Source organism: Peromyscus leucopus, chromosome 1, assembly GCF_004664715.2.
Source record: "Peromyscus leucopus breed LL Stock chromosome 1, UCI_PerLeu_2.1, whole genome shotgun sequence".
Lineage (NCBI taxonomy): Eukaryota > Metazoa > Chordata > Mammalia > Rodentia > Cricetidae > Peromyscus > Peromyscus leucopus.
In genome coordinates, this window is record NC_051063.1 from 56,904,177 (window position 1) to 56,921,653 (window position 17,477).

Below are 17,477 nucleotides of genomic sequence, written 5' to 3' on the forward strand. Positions count from 1 at the left end.
GGTCTGAAGCAGTGGCGGGGTTAGGATCCTGTTGCTACATCCTGCTCACTTACATGAACGGAAGAGATGGCTCAGGCCCCGCCTGCAAACCACAACTTTATTTTGATCCGGCTTGACTTGACAGCTTCTCTATTTTACCTGCTGACTTCTGTAGCTTTTATTTGGCAGCCAGAAAAGCAACTAAACCGGTTTACAGCTCATAGTTTAGTCAAAGGAAGCTGAACAGCTCTAAAGAAAGTAAGGGTTTAAGTTGGAGTTGATACCTTTCTTTTGTCTCCTTAAGTTTTCCTTTTTGTTTCAAACTATAGAAAGGATATATTCACAGCTGGGCGGTGGTGGCGCACACCTTTAATCCCAGCACTTGGAAGACAGAGCCAGGTGGATCTCTGTGAGTTCGAGGTTAGCCTGGGCTACCAAGTGAGTTTCAGGAAAGGCGCAAAGCTACACAGAGAAACCCTGTCTTGAAACAACAACAACAACAAAAAAGAAATGTTATATTCTCATTTTACAGGAGAAATGTGATAGCTTTATGGTTTCTCCTGAAGCATTGGAATCTTTGAGTGTATTTTTTTCCTTCCCTCCTTCGTTCTCTCCCTTCCTCCTTCTCTCTCTTATTACATTCCTCCTTTCCTTCCATCTGTCCTTTATTTTTTGGAAACAGAGTTTGGTCATGTATCTCAGGCCAGCCTTAAACTTGTGACTCTGCTGCCTCACCAAGTGCTGAGGTTATAGATGTGTGCCATTATACCTGGCTTTAATTGTTTTCCTCTAACAGCACCAAGACTTTATTTTACCATTATTGTTGGAAATCTACAATCCTGTTTACTTGTTGCTCATTTTTAAGGGTATATAAAGCAGATTAACCCTTCTTTGAGTCTGGATCATCATGACCAACTGGATTTTTCAGGACAAAGGAGCTTGATGAATAGTATCAACTGTACATGGTGCATAGCTATTCAAGTTTGTGTACTTGCTTATTTTAGTGTAGTTTTGATTCTTGCCATTATCAATATAATCTCTTTCTCCTTTGCTTCTAATATACCATGAAACAGTTAATTGAAAAATGTCAATAATGAGGGCTAGGGATATAGCTTAGAGGTAGAGCATTGACTGGCATGTACAATGCCTGGGACTAGTCCCCAGCCCTCCAAAGGAAAGAAGGAAGGACAGATTTTGAAGCTGTGACTAAGGGCAGCTAGCAGCATAGCCTAAGAATATGAGATTCAGAGCTAGCTGTTTTAAAAACAAGGAATACTTTGTTTACCTCCTGGTCTAGTTGTGCTCCAGAGAAATAGGAATTACAGAAAGTGTCTAATACTGAAAGCCATTTAGAGACAGAATGCATACTATGAATTAGTTTTTTTTGTGTGTGTGTGTGTGTTTAAGCACTATTTGCTTGGTTAAATTAACCTTGTTTACCACCAAACCCCCTTCTTCATGGTAGTTTAAGGTGAGGATACTCCCCATCCACTCTTGCTCTGTTATGAGGAGAAGTGTAAAATGTATGTAAGGTGTTTGGGCTTCTGTGTCCATAGAAGTTATCACCTTTACATCTTTGGGCAATGACGGTGAAACTATGAACATGAAGGAGCGATATGTCCTTTGGTAGATCTGATTTACAGTAGCTAGCCTTGACATTGTCTTCACAAGCATGTTTTCACTTAGTCCTTGGATAGATCATGGACATTAGAATATGACAGTGAAATATCCATAAATCCACTGTTTAATAAAATAATCTTCTCAAAATTAAAATACATGACAAGTTGCTGCAGCATTTTGTCATCTCTGCTGTGTACCACATTTGCTGTGGATGAAAATGAATAAGCAATTCTGGAAACCAAGGTCCACTGGGAGTATAACTCTTGTGGCTATTAATGGATCTAATTGTATTTCCTCTCTGCCACCAAGATGTGCAGTAAAGTTGTTTATGTCCTTTTTTTTAATGGAGAGGTTTGTTCATTAAGTGTGTGTAATATCATAATCACTTTATTTTTATTACCAAAGAGTCCTACAGCTTTCCTTAAAAAAAATTAAAACAAAGAATTGTAATAACATTTTGAAACATTATCTAGTAATCCTTGATTGACTTTTCCTTCCATGGAGAATAAAGAAAGGATTATTTCATTGGAGAAGCAAGCCTATCTCATGGGACTGGAGATGGGAATGGACTTTTTTTTTTTTTTTTTTTTTTAAGAAAGTGATACAGTTACTTAATGTTCCAGTAGGACTTAGCTCTAGGTGCCACTGAAATGGACACATGGCCATGGATGATGAGGCCTCATCTTTTTGAAATGCATTTAAGAGTAATTTTAAGATATTCTCTCCCTCTCTCCCTCCCTCCCTCTCTCCCTCCCTCCCTCCCTCCCTCCCTCCTCCTCCCTCTCTCCCTCTCCCCCTCCCTGGCTCTTTCTCTTCTCACTCAGGTATTTTCTTCCTATTATATATCTAAAGAAAAAGTCAGTAGTAATCTCATTTAAATCACATTCTAGAAAATGCTTTTACTTTAAAATTTGATTTCTCATTTGACTGTTCTTGGCTGTATGGGTTTTAATGTCTCTTTACCTACCCCTTCTTGGTGCTGTCTTTTAATGAAAATACACATGTCAAGCAAATGCTCTATCAGTTGTTGTAGATACAGTGACAAAATAATGAACAAAATAGAAAAATTCTAGCTCTTCTGTGGTGATATTTTGTGTATGCTCTAACAAATAAAGCTTGCCTGAAGATCAGAGGGCAGAGCCAGCTACTAGGTAACCATAGAGGCCAGGCAGTGATGGCACACACCTTTAATCCCAGCAAAGGGAGGTTGAAATAGGAAGTAATATGGCTGGGCAAGAAAGGAATATAAGGCGGGAGGAGATAGGAGTCAGCCCTTTTAGGCTGAGGATTTTGTAGAGGTAAGAACTAGTGGCTGCTGCTCCGCTTTTCTGGTCTTTCAGCTTTCACCCTGATATCTGACTCTGGGTTTTTATTAATAAGACCAATTAGGATTCACACTGCACTCTTGTATTACCTCTAGGGATAGGGTGGGCATCAGTCAGTAAACAAATGAGAGAACAAAAGACAGGGCATGCCAGGTGGGGAAATAGAATAGGAGCAGAAGGTAAGTGACTAAGGAGAAGGGTAGTGCGGTTTAAAGGAGGTAGTTGGTCTGTGTGGTGGTGTACACGTGGAATCCCAGGGCTGGGGAGGTGGAGATAGGAGGATCCCCTTGGCTCACTGGCCAGCTGCCTAGCTGACTTGGTAAGCCCCATATCCCAGTGAGAGATCCTGTGTCAGAAAAACAAAAACAAACAAAACAGCGTATGTTCTTGAAGATGGCACTTGAAGAACAACACCCAAAGTTTCCCTCTGATCACATAAATAAAGTAAGAAGAGCCTGAAAACTGAGCAAGCCAGGTGAAGCATACAATTATATGAGCCGTGCGAAGTAAATTTTTTGGGAGGAGCCTTCCTGGTAAAGGGGACAGGAAGTGTTGGCAGGTTCCAGCAATATTCAGGAGATTAGTGTGGCTGGAGCCACATAAATACTGGAGAAAATTATAGAAGGTAAAATCAGAGGAGTTAAGGTGACGTGTGTGTATGTGTGTGTGTGTACGTGTACGTGTGTACGTTCTTTGTTTTGCAGTGTTAGAGAACCAAAGCAAAGGTACTCTACTGCAGACACAATAGAATTTATTGGTCATTGTATAATTTTTTTTTTTTTTTTAACCAAGAAGGCAGTTGTTGTGGTTTTATTTAAACACAAATAAAACGCACAGGCAAGCCATCTACTTGTTTTCTTCGCTGGGTAGTCTGGCATTGGGATTAGTGACTGATGGCCAGCTGTGCTGCTCTTTCCACAATGGCTTTTCGGTTCTTGGAGGAAACATTGTGAGCAATCTCAGCACAATAAGATTTGTTGCACATCAGCAGCACTTCCAGCTCCTTTACATTGTGGACCAGAAACTTCTGGAAGCCACTAGGCAGCATGTGCTTAGTTTTTTTGTTGTTCCCGTAACCAATGTTAGGCATTAGGATCTGGCCCTTGAATCTTCTCCGCACCCTGTTGTCGATACCTCTAGGTTTCCGCCAGTTTTGCTTAATTTTGACATATCGGTCTGCCTGGTGCAGGATGAACTTCTTGATCCTCTTTTTGATGATCTTGGGCTTGACCAGAGGCCAGAGGGCAGCCATGATGCCGCTAAACAGATGGCAGCCTCCTTGCAGGCAGCGCCGAGGAAGAAGCCATTGTATAATTCTTGATTTAACCTTGAGTAAGAAGGGAAGTCATTTAAGGTTTAGGGCTAGAAAAGAGGCATTATGATTACTTCAACCTCAGTAGAACCACTGGCCTCCGTGCAGAATCATCCTGAGAAAAGGGCAGGGGCATGGTAGGAGGCTGTGATGTTGGAGGTGGGAGCAGGGTGGGAAATCAGAAGATGAGGATCCTGAGTACATTTTCAACAGGTTTGAGGTATGACAAAGCAAAAGGATTCATTAATAAGTTCAGTGTTTGATTTAACTGCTTTGTGTTGACTTTCTGTTTGGTTTGCTTTTCATGTCATTATCATCTCACTGTCTTAGGGACATCATGAAAACAGTAAGTGTAACAGGACACTTCAGAGCAGTTTTGGAATTCGTTTCCAATTTTTGCCATTTGTAGTTGACTGGAAATCCATTTTCTTGAGAATTTACTAGGTTATAGAATAATTGATAGGTTGGCACCTTATGTGTTAAAGATCTAGTTACATTGTTCGTGTGTTTTAGGCCATGATGTAACCACTGGAGCAGTTGAATCTCAGCATCTGTAATTACTCTGCTGTGTATTTACTGTGCTAACTTACTCTGATGAATGCTTATTGGATGCTTTTTGAAGAGATGATGTATTGCAGAAGCCATTGGTAACGGTACCTTCAATCCTTTGTCAGTAACCTAGTGAAACTGAAGATTAAAAAACACGTTTTTTGTAAAATCACTAGTTTGCTGTAGCATACTTCCTGTCTGACCTAGGAGCTCAGAGAGGAGGAATCCTGCTGCAGAATGATCTAATTTGTGTAATCTTGAAGGTGGAACTATTTTTGAAAGAGAACAGAAAAATAATAGGGCCCTTTGCTCCTGAGTGCCAAACTGTATCTCATTGACTTAAAAGGAAAGGGACTCAGATCTTGTACTTTGAGTTCCTGTTTCCTTTACTGTGTCTAGATTAGGTTTATGATATTGTCCTTATGTAAGCAATGGCTGCTGGGTTCTTCTTTACCTGGAACTCCCTCTGTAGACCAGGCTGGCCTCCAACTCAGATTCACCTGCCTCTTCCTCCCAAGTGCTAGGATTAAAGCAGTTACTAAATTCTGGGTTTAGAATTCTTGAGTTCTCTTTATAGTTCCTGTGATAAACTGATTAATTTTTTTTTTTAATGCATTGAGAGACAGAGTCTCACTCACTCTAGTCCTGACTAGTCTCAGCCTCTGGGGTTCTGGGATTACAGGCATGAACTACTACCATTTCCAGCTTAAACTGGTGGTTTATAACTGGTTTTCAACCCAGTCACTCTATATGGCCCCTTTTCTATCTTGAAAGAAATGCTTATATAATAAAACTTATTGCCGTGTTTTCATTGTCTTTACTGCAGTACAGAAGAAATGAAAGGTGTGTTAGTTACAGTCAGGAAGCAGACATAAATGAGTGCACTCCGTGTATTAGGAGCCACATAGCTGTTGTGTGCCTGAGGGTACGTGTAGCTTTATCTTTGTGGATGTGACTACTATGAATAGAGTTTGATCTAGGTGTGTTGCATTGGTGACTCAGATGATATGTGGCAATGCTATTGGAATATGATTTCCCAAAATAGTGAATAAATCTTTATGAGTTCTGCACAAAATAGAGTGAAGTCTGTCCTCTATGTGCATGGAGTTTACATTCATGGACTATTACTCTATGCTAAATGGTTAAAGAAATAAACTTGTTTGGATGAAGACTTAGATAATTACAAACTGCTTTTTACTTAAATATATATAAGTGGGACTGAAGGCTGATTTTATAAAGCTGATGAAAGTAAATTTTGGGGCTCTTTCACATGCAAGGATTTACTTCCATGGTCTACATCTAATTTAAAAAATCAAACAAAAACTTTATTGAAAGTGTCATATGTGCTCAGAAAAGTACATAATTTAGTAAGTACAATTTAGTGAACTTTTATAAGCTGAACATACATATTTAGCACCCACATCAAGAAGCTGAGCTTTTTTGAAAAATTTATTTTTATTGCACTGGTGTTTTGCCTGTGTGAGGGTGTCAGATCTTGGAGTAACAGACAGTTGCGAGCTGCCATGTGGGTGCTGAGAATTGAACCCAGGTCCTCTGGAAGAGCAGCCAGTGCTCCTAACCGCTGAACCATCTCTTCAGCTCAAGAAGCTGAGCATTTCTAATTTTAGAATGTCACCTTGCCCTCATCTAATCACAACCTCTCCCACCTGCCACCAAAGAAACCAGTAGTCTGACTTCTGACAGTATAAGATAGTGTTGCTTGTGTTAGTGTGTGCGTTTTGTGAGTCTTTCACAGACGAGTTGTAGTTCATCTCTTCTTGTTGCTGCATAGTATTTCATGGTCTGGATACTGTGGTTTCTTAGTTATTCTGTTTATGTTGGCTGTGTGGGAGATTTCTAGTTTTGAACAATTTTGAATGTTGGTAGATGTATACACTCATTTCTCTTGAACGTGAAGTTCTGGGTCACACTGTACGTGTGTTTTCACATTTATATTGTATGGTGGCCTTTGTTGCTCCATGTCTGTACTAACAGTTGGTATTTGCCCTTTTTGTTTTAGTCATTCTGGCAGGGGCTAAGATGGTTTCTCCTGTGGTTTTAATTTACATCTTCCTTTTCCGTTTTTGCTTGTCAAGATCATTGGGGTATTATCCTTTAGGAATCGTTTGTTTAGGTCAGTTTCCTTTTGTGGGGGATTGTCTGTGTTTCTTGTTTACTTTAGGATTTCATTCTTTTTGTTGTAATAATTTACTGAGTCCCATTATATTACTGCCTGTATTTGTGTGTCTTTGTGGCCATCCACTGGAGTTTGGGCAACCTACCAGTGTTCACCACCCTAAATCCCCTACTCTCCACCAAAGAGAAGTGACTGTCCATCCTATATCAGTTGTTAATAGTTCCTCAGCTAGGGGTGGGGACTTGTGAGCCCCCCCCCCACCTCAAGCGCCCCATCCCATACTGGGATTTTTACTATTTTGATGTCTTGGTCGTGATTTTGCCCCAGGTATCAACTGTTACTTTGAGTGAGTGTAATGGCTATGTTATGTCCAAAACAGCATTTTACAGCTTTTCTTTCCATTCTCTGGTTATTACATTCTTTCTGTCTCCCCCTTTCAAGATATTCCCTGAGCCCTGTGGGGAGCTAGTGGGAAGTTGTTATAGTTGTCCCGTTTAGAGCTAAACAGTCACTTACATGAATGATGGAAATGATGTGAGAAGTTATTCATTTCTTTGTTGTATGGGATTGTAAGATGTTTGACAGTCTTTTTTTTTTTTTTTTTTTTTTCTGCCACCAAATATCTGTACTGTTTGCAATTATTGTCATGGTCTAGAAATTACTTTAGAGGTATTCCCACCACCATGCCACTTTGGTTTTTTTTCGAGACAGGGTTTCTTTGTGTAGCTTTGCTCCTTTCCTGGATCTTGATCTGTAGACCAGGCTGGCCTGGAACTCACAGAGATCTGCCTGCCTCTGCCTCCCGAGTGCTGGGATTAAAGGTGTGTGCCACCACTGCCCAGCACATGCCACTTCTTTGAGACTCACTTGTTAAGGACATTTTGCAGGCTGGAGAGATGGCTCAGTGGTTAAGGGCATTGGTTGCTCTTCCAGAGGTCCTGAGTTCAATTCCCAGCAACCACATTGTGGCTCACAACCATGCATAATGAGACCTGGGGCTCTCTTCTGGCCTGTAGGCAAACATGCAGACAGGACACTATACATAATAAATAGATAAATCTTTAAAAAAAGAGAAACATTTTACCTTTACTATAATTATGATGTTATATTTATTGTGTGTCTGAATGCCCTCAAATGGGTTTTGTTGTTGTTTGAGATAGGTTCTCATTATGCAGTCCTAGCTGGCCTGGAATTCACAGAGATACACTTGCCTCTGCCTTCTGAGCCAACTTCAGTGTTACAGGTTTGTTTTTGTTTTTGTTTTTCTTTTCCAGAGACAGGGTTTCTCTGTCTAGCTTTGTGCCTTTCCTGGAACTCACTTTGTAGACCAGGCTGGCTTCGAACTCAAAGAGATCTGCCTGCCTCTGCCTCCCGAGTGCTGGGATTAAAGATGTGCACCACCACTGCCCGGCTCTGTTTTTTTTTAATTGTTGATACCCATTTTCTTATTTTGGTTCTGAGCCTTAGCCTTTAACACCTCTTACTGTATCACTTTAGCTTATTTATAGGAAGAAACCTAAAACCCAGAGGTATTTTATTTTTGTTTTTTGAAAAAATTCATATATTCTTATTTATGTGAATGAATGTTTGCCTGCATGTATGTCTGTATACTACATATATGCCCCATGCACTCAGAGGCCAGAAGAGGGTGTTGGATCCTCTGGAACTGGAGTTAAAGAAAGTTGTACTCTTAACTACTGAGATACCTCTGGTCTGTTGCTTTGCTTTTCTTGAGATAGGATCTCATAGCCAGAGCTGGCCTCAAATTATCTGTGCAGTAAAGGATGACCTTGCATTTCCGATCTTCCTGCCTCTACCTCTGTAGGTGATTACAGGTATGCACCACTTTGCCTGCTTTTATGTGGTGCTAGGGCTTGAACCCAGGGCCTTGTTCATGCTGAACAGGCACTGCACCAACTAAGCTACTTCCCTAATCCCAAGCCAACAGTTTTAATTGTTGCCATGTATATCTTCAGACTTCTGTTTACAGGTTTCCTGAGAGAGTAGACTGAACACTGGACTATCAGCTCTAATTAAATTAGGATCCTTTTGGATCCCAGTCTCATTATAGTGGAAAGAAAGAAAGACAACCATCTGGCTGATTGTTGGGAGTTGTTGGGAAGAGCAGGTGCAGTAAGTGTCATTTATTAGTTACAAAACCTCTAATGTCCATTTATTTGCTAACTGGTCTTTGCCAAAACTAAAGGCATAATTACAAGATGAACCCTGCTAAATAGTTTGGATCTGTCCAGTTTGAGCATGGGAACTAGAGCCATAATTTTTTTTTTTAGTGGAAATTGGCATCCATTTTCCAGAAATGTGTGTGTTTATAGGAAGACAACAGGAGCACTTGCCTATGGCTAATTCCTGTTGGAATTCCTATGGCTAATTTTGGTTTTGCAAATGAAAAGTAGTAAACCACTCACTTTCTATTTCCTTCATTGTCTTATTGCTTAAAAATGCTTTGAGGGTTAAGATAAAATCACTGAGCACTTCTGTGTTCCTCAGTGAAAGGCACACTGTGAACATAGGTAATGAGTTGTGAGAATTAAATTCTTAGTCTTGGGATATAACTCAGTAATAGAGCATGAATGTAGCATGATTGAAGTCCTGGGTTCTTAAAAAAATGCAAAATTTCCCATTCATATGAATTCATTATAACCCTGGCCTTCCAGAAAATGGATTGAGAAATCCATGGTTTATTAGTAGATAGAAGAGCAGTTAGCCCTTGGAATGTAAATTGCTGAGGAGGGATTTAATATAGAGTTTATTAATTTTTTATTAAAAGATTTTTTAAAACAAGATTGAGTTTTAGTATGATTCCTCCTGTAAACCTTAGTCTCCCTAATTAGTACACCTGTAGAATGTAGCAACTATTTTATCTTTTTATTTAATTAATTATTTTTTGAGACAGGGTTTCTTTTTGCTTTGTTTTTTGTTTGTTTGTTTTTTGTTTTTTTGAACAGGGTTTCTCTGTGTAGTTTTGGTGCCTGTCCTGGATCTTGCTCTGTAGACCAGGCTGGCCTCAAACTCACAGAGATCTGCCTGGCTCTGCCTCCTGAGTGCTGGTATTAAAGGTGTGTACCACCACTGCCTGGCTTGGTTTTTTTTTTTTTTTGTTTGTTTTTTTTTTTTTTTTTTTTGGTTTTTCAAGACAGGGTTTCTCTGTGTAGCTTTGCGCCTTTCCTGGAACTCGCTTCGGAGACCAGGCTGGCCTCGAACTCACAGAGATCCGCCTGGCTCTGCCTCCCGAGTGCTGGGATTAAAGGCGTGCGCCACCACCGCCCGGCGGTTTTGTTTTGTTTTGTTTTGTTTTTGTTTTAATATTCTCTCTTCCTAACACACTGGCTTCTTTATTTTATTTTATTTGTTTTTTGAGACAGGGTTTGTCTGTGTAGCTTTGGAGTCTGTCCTGGAACTCACTCTGTAGACCAGGCTGACCTCGAACTCATAGAAATCTGCCTGCCTCTGCCTCTCCAGTGCTGGAATTAAAGGCATGCGCCACGACCACCTGGCACTTGTTTTTTTGTTTTTTTTTTTTGTTTGTTTTGTTTTGTTTTGTTTTTTTTTGAGACAGGGCTTCTCTATGTAACAGTCCGGCTGTCCTGGTATCTGCTTTGTAGACCAGGCTGGCCTGGAACTCACAGAAATCCCCTGCCTCTGCCTCAGGGTGTTGGGATTAAAGACGTGCACCACTGCCACCTGGCATAGCAACTTTTTTAAAAAGTTATTTTTATTGTTGTGTGTATTATGTGTGAGTCCAGGTACATATGTCACAGTATACTTGTGAAGGCCAAAGGACAACTTTCCATTCTCAGTTCTCTCCTTCCACTGTGGGATCTAGGCATTGAACACTTACACAGCAAGAGCTTTTTTACCCAGAGCCATCCTGCCCTAGATGATGCTTCTATTTGTTTTTCCAGATAATGTCTTGTCCATTAGACCAGGGTTGCTTTATCTTCCTTCCTTAGCCTTCTGTTGCTGAGATTATAGGCATGTACCATGCATGGTACCCAGCTTGAATGTGGGTAGTTAGTTAGATAATTACTCAGGGTTCTTTTAATTATGACCATAGTCAGGCAAGACACTGTTACAATCTATAGTAAATTACAATTTTTCCTTTCCTGGCCTACTTTAATTTTTTTTTTTTTTTTTTTTTTTTTTTGAGACAGGGTTTCTCTGTGTAGCTTTGTGCCTTTCCTGGAACTCACTTTGGAGAACAGGCTGGCCTCGAACTCACTGCCTCTGCCTCCCGAGTGCTGGGATTAAAGGCATGCGCCACCACCGCCCGGCCTAATTTTTTTCTAGCTTTTTTTTTTTTTTTTTTTTTTTTGGTTTTTCGAGACAGGGTTTCTCTGTGTAGCTTTGCGCCTTTCCTGGAACTCGCTTTGGAGACCAGGCTGGCCTCGAACTCACAGAGATCCACCTGGCTCTGCCTCCCAAGTGCTGGGATTAAAGGCGTGCGCCACCACCGCCCGGCTTTTTTTCTAGCTTTAATGAATGCATTTTAAGATTTGCTTAATAATCATTTTTGCTGAGTACCTAATATATTCTCATTGCTGTTCTAATTGCTGTCTGTGTGTTAACTTTATTTTCACATAGGGACAGAAGCACAGAGAGGTTAGGAAACTTGCCCAAGAAAGCATCGTATACGGCCTGTGTTTAATCTCTGGTAGTTTGGCTCTTGAATGTATACCCTTACCTGTGTCACTTTTTTGTCTTCAGTTACTATATACTTAAATGTTTATTTTTTATTTTATTTTGTGTATATGAGTGTTTTCCTACATTTTTGTATGTGCACCACATGCTTGCTTGGTGCCTGTAGAGGTCAGAAGAGGCCATCAGATCCCCTAGAACTGGAGGTTGTGAGCTACCATGTGGGATATGGGAACCGACCCCAGGTCCCCTGCAAGAGTGACAAGTGCTCTTAACCACTGAGCCAACTCTCTATCCCCTCTCCCCGCCCCTCACTTGTTTTTTTTTTTTTTTAAGATTTATTTTTGTGAGTATAAAGGGGATAAATATGTAAGTGTGGAGTGGTGAGTTTTATAGTAAGTATGTGTTTAAATTAACTGTGAGAAGCATTAGTTTATCAAATGCAGTTGTTGCAGTTTAAAATCTGCCACTAGCTGTGGCAGACAGATTCAAGATGGCTCCATGATCTGCCTCCTGGTATTTATGCTCTTGTGTAATCTCATACTCTTGGTTGTAGATGGAACCTGTGAGTAGAGTCATCTAATATGGCAAAGTTTAGTGGGATGTGCATAATAATATTCCATCAGATTATAATTCCATCTTGTTGGATATGCAGATGTTGCCATATTGTGAGCTGTCAATGGAGAAGTCTGGGTGGTATGGAGCTCTGGGCAACTTCAAGCCATAGCTACCAAAACCTTGTTTTTCATTTGTTTGTTGCTGTTATTTTTGAGACAGGGTCTCTCTATATAGCCCTGTCTGTTCTTGAACTTGCTGTGTAGACCAGGCTGGTCTCAAACTCACAGAGATCTGCCTGTCTCTTCTGAGATTAAAGGCATGTGTCATAACTCCCAGCTCAAGAAACTTCTGGCTCTTAGTTCAGCAGTCCACAAGAATTGAATGCTGCCGTTATCTATGTGAGCTTGGAATAGATCTTGTTCCACCACAGTCTTGGCTGATACCTTGATTGTAACCATGGAGGGCCCAGCTGTACTGTGCCTGGGCGTCTTGACCACAGTTCTGATCAATTTATGTTATTTTTGACTGTTTATAAGTTTGTAGTAATATTGTTATATAACAGTAGATAGATGATAGTAATAGTATAATAGGTTATATCATACTACTACTGAACTCCTTATATAGCACATACCCATGTGCATGCACATACATACACATACAGAACAAATAAATATTATACAAAATTTAAAGCCATAAAGGACCTAAACATTCAAATCCATTTAAAAAAAAAAAAACGCTAAAATTAAAGAGGTCAGAGGACAACTTGGAAGAATTGTATCTCTCCTTTTACAGCGTGGGTTCTGGGAATCCAAATCAGGTCTCAGCTTGGCAACAAGTTCCTTTATCCACTGAACTGTCTCACCAACCTTTATGGTTTTAGTTTGCCTTTCCATAACTATTGACCTTGAATATCTGCTGATTGACCATTTGGATTATCTGCTTTTATACAGTATTGGTTTAAGTCCTTTTCTGATTTTTAAAATTGGTGTTTGCCTTTTTGTAATTTATTTGTACATCATTTTACAGATAAAATCCTCTATCATTTGTGAATATGTCTAATGTATATTGTTTTCTTCCAGGCTGTGACTAGGAGGAACGTCCTCATTCTGCCATGTCCCTCAGATTCCCATTTTACTGCATTTACTCTGTTCTGTTCTCCAAGTTCCTCAGAGTCACATGAGACCAATTTACACAAATGATGCCTTTTGTCATTCTAAAATACTTCAGTGTTTATTTTCCCCAATCAAAAGTTCTCCCAGGGCTGGAGAGATGGCTTTGCAGTTAGGAACATCTGCCACTCTTCCAGAAGACCTGAGTTCAATTCTCAGTATCCATATCAGGTAGTTCACAACCTGTAACTCCAGTGCCAGGGGATCTGGTACCCTCTTCAGGACTCTGTAAGCACCTGCACTCACACTTGTACATACATAGACATATACATACACGTACACACAATTTAAAAATAATTCTTTTAAATATTAAAAAAAATGCTCCCAATAACTACTGTATGTTTCTCTCAGTTAGGTAATTAATAGTCCAAGATACCTTTGTCGGCTGGTGAGAGAGAGCTCAGTGGGTTAAGGTGCCTGCTCCAAGCTTGGTGACTAAATTTAATCCCCAGGAACCACATGGTGAAAAGATATTATTGACAAACTGATAGCCAATGTATAGCCCAGGCTGTCCTCAAACTTGTCATCTTCCTGCCCCTGCTTCCTTCAGCAAATCCTACCAACATGCACCACCACAACGGTACAAAGGACTTTTTTAAAAGTCCTCTGGGCACATACCTTTAATACCAAACTGACCTGGGAGGCAGAGGCAGGCAGAATTCTGTAAGTTTGAGGCCAGCCTGGTCTATACAGTTCCAGGCCAGCTTAGGCCTGACTTTAAAAAAAAAAAATTCTATTGAGACCCACAAACTGTGCTTCGTTGTCATGGCTCTTCATGTCCCACAGTCTGCAGAGTCCTTTGACCTTTTCCGTTGTTCATGTCCTGTATTGAAGAGGAGAATTTGTAAACCAACCCCTTAATATTGCCTCATGACCAGACTTAGACCATGATTTCTTGGCAAAAAATATCACAAAGATTCTACTGTGTTGTGTTCCCAGCACATCACATCAAGGCACACTGTATTAACCAGCCCTGCTCCTGAGGATGTTAACCCTAGTCACCTAGTCATGTTGGTGTTAGCCAAATGTCTCATGTTCCCCACCCCACATACACACCAGAATGACATTGTTTTCTCCTTCCTAACAGATAAGAATTTTGTGTGCAGATATTTGAGATTATGCCAAAGTCCTTTTCCTCATCAAACTTGAAGCTACCAGTGTGTCTTCCCTAAGTCAGTCACCACTATGTATTTGTCAAGTTATGATATTTTTATTTCCATTATTTCTTCTGTACTTACATTAGTCTTGCATTGTAATGGTGAGCTTTCTCTTTTCCTTCCTTCCTGTGTGGACTCAATGATTTATATTTATTCACTGCATTGTAGTTTGTTGGTATTATTGATGCTCAATACTGTAAATCCGCCAAAGGGAGCTCTTCACATAGTTTACCTTTTACCTGTCCTTATCCTTCTTTAAATATGTTATGATTTTCTAGAACAGCATGTACAAGTTTACTGTCTGTCATCCTTGCCCTTGGCTCTAGAATCACCTCTTTCTCTAAGGAGTATGTATTACTCTTCTCTTTCTGTGTTAAAATACCATGACCAAGAGCAACTTAAGGAAAAATGAATTTATTTTAGCTTATGGTTCAGAGAGTTAGAGTCCATAATGGACTCCATAACATAAAGGAAAAGGTATGTCATGTTGGCAAGACCAGAAAGCTGACTGGTCACATTTTTCATTCACATACAGGAAACAAAGAGAGAGCAGGAAGCAAAGCAAGGTGAAACACCTCTAAGTCCCACCCCCCACCCCAGTGTTGTACTTCCTCCAGTGAGGATAAACCTCCTAAGAGTTTATAACCTTCCCAAACAGAGCTACCAACTGAGGACCAAGTGTTCAAATACATGAGCATATGAGGGACATTTCTCATTCAAACCACCAAGAGTACTAGGCCTTTTAGTGGAGGAGTGACATTTAGAAACCAATGTCTAGGAGTTTGTTGTGCTGGTTGTAATAGGATGTCATTGCTTTTGGTGCAGGCAGAGCCAGGAAATGCAACTATATATGTGCAGTATATAGATATAGTTGTCTTTAAATTCATCAGTTCAAATTGTCAGCTTTAATTCTAGCGCAGTGTCCCAGAGATTCCTCCCAATCATATCCTTTTTCATCTTTGTAAATACCTTTTCTAACAGGAAGAACTGTCTACCCTTCCTATCTTCATTGTCAACCTGTTGCACCTGGCTTTCCGACCAGCCCGGTCTTCTCCGTCTGTCTTGTCTGTGCTGCAACATATGCTTATGCACATACACGCATGCACTTGCCAATTTGGGGAAGCAGACACATAGTAAACTCTTAATACTGACACCTGAGACCACAGAGATAAACATGAGAAACAACCCAGTTACTCTTAAGTAGTACTTAGATTTATTTACTATTCTACTAAAAAGCCAGTTCAAAAGCTTGGCATGGCTGTATACACCAGACTCTGACTCAGCAACAACAAAAGCTACTTCAGACTGTTTACATCTGAAATAAGGACTGTATTATTTGAACAGAAATTGCACTTTGGGTGTTACTTTGCAAGGATAGTAAGTTCTCTTTATTCCACTCGGTTTTAGTTGTGGTAGCTAGAACCTTCTACAGGCTTGCTCACTCACATTGCCTAATACCTAGTGCTAGCTGTCGGCTGACCTTGTGTGAATGCTGTGAACTGTACTGGATCCTCTGAAAGCAGCAAATACTCTTAACAGCTGAATCATCTCTCCAGCTCCCTGTAGATGTGTTTTGGAACTGGTATAGTAGGGGAAAACATTTTTTTCTGAATGAATAGAACATCCTTTCATTTGCGGATGAACTTGTTCAATGCTTTTCATTTGCTTTAAAGTACTTTAAATTTTTTATTATTAAATTTGTCTGCTGAGGAGGGTGTGTGCCAGCTATCTCACTGGCCTTGCTTAAAATTTTTCAAACATTTGTATGGGCTTTTACATGGAGACATAAAATAGATCTTTTACATTTATTTTAGTAAGGAATATTGTTTTTTCTCTTTGTTTTACTTCATCCTCCTTTCTCTTTTTGTATCACCTTTTCTATCAAGTAACTCCTGCATGCATCCTTCTATATTGTTTTCATCTCCCCACCCTGCTAGACAGGGTTTCACTGTGTAGCTCTAGCTGTCCTGAAACTCACTATGTTCGAGGCTGGCCTCGAACTCACAGAGATCCTCCTGCCTCTGCCTCCTGAGTGCTGGGATTAAAGGTTGTAGGCAGACTTTTCTTTCCCACCTGCCAGTTCCCAAATAACCGACATGGAAACTTAATATTAATTATAAATGCTTGGCCAATAGCTTGTTTCTAGCTAACTCTTATAACTTAAATTAACTCATTTATATTAATCTACATTCTATTATGTGGTGTTACCTCTCTTTCATCTTGGCACCTCCTGTTTCTTCTCTGTGTCTGGCTTGAGACTCCTCCAACTCTACCCTCCTTCTTCCCAGCATTCTCTCTGCCCTGAAAATCCTGCCTAGACATCGGCCAATCAGCTTTTTATTAACATGAGAGCAATACATATTTCCAATGTACAAAGATTATTCCACAGCAAAAGGCATGCTCCACAACAGATTGAGACTATTTCAAAATGGAATCACATCAAAACTAATTTATTCTATTTCTTTTTTCTTACTGAATCCTTAATAGAAAATTCTGTAAGTCAGGAGATTTTGGTCGGATATGTTCTTTTTAGTGGCTGCTCATATTTTCTAGTTTCATTATTTGATCGTGAAGGGATGGGAAGTTGGATTCGGGGAAATTGGAATGTACTGTGATAGCCTTCAAGAGAAAGATAGACAAGAATGAGGGAGATAAAGGAATACTACATAGTCCTGAGGTCTGTCACACAATAAATAGTTCTCACCTCAAAGAGATAATTTGTTCTGGAGCCAAATTTGAGTGACCATGATCCCAGGAACATGGAGCTAGATTACCGCAGATTCTGTGTTCCAACAATTAACAAAACAGTGAAAGTAATAATAAAGTAATAAATGAAGGCATTTTAAAGAACATTGGTAGAAACATTGTGTAATTACAGTAGTCAAAAATCTCCACTACAGTTCTCAGATGCTATTAGGATTCTTAGCCCTTCCATTGTTGGAGAATAGAGTTTTATTAAATTAATATAGTCCAAAAGTTTTAATGTTTATCAGGATAGAGGTTAGGTCTGATGCT

At 39.9% G+C, this 17,477-nt stretch overlaps 2 protein-coding genes across 2 annotated transcripts in view; one reads left to right on the forward strand and one right to left on the reverse strand.

Annotated features, from left to right (window-relative positions):
* Nucleotides 1-17,477, forward strand: part of Pacs1 (phosphofurin acidic cluster sorting protein 1) — a 143,197-nt gene that overhangs the window by 13,325 nt on the left and 112,395 nt on the right. The gene's annotated exons all lie outside the window — the stretch shown is intronic.
* On the reverse strand, nucleotides 3,808-4,176 carry LOC114709161 (60S ribosomal protein L32-like). The gene has a single exon (XM_037208256.1). It carries the CDS (start codon nucleotides 4,174-4,176, stop codon nucleotides 3,808-3,810), a length of 369 nt encoding a protein of 122 aa, XP_037064151.1.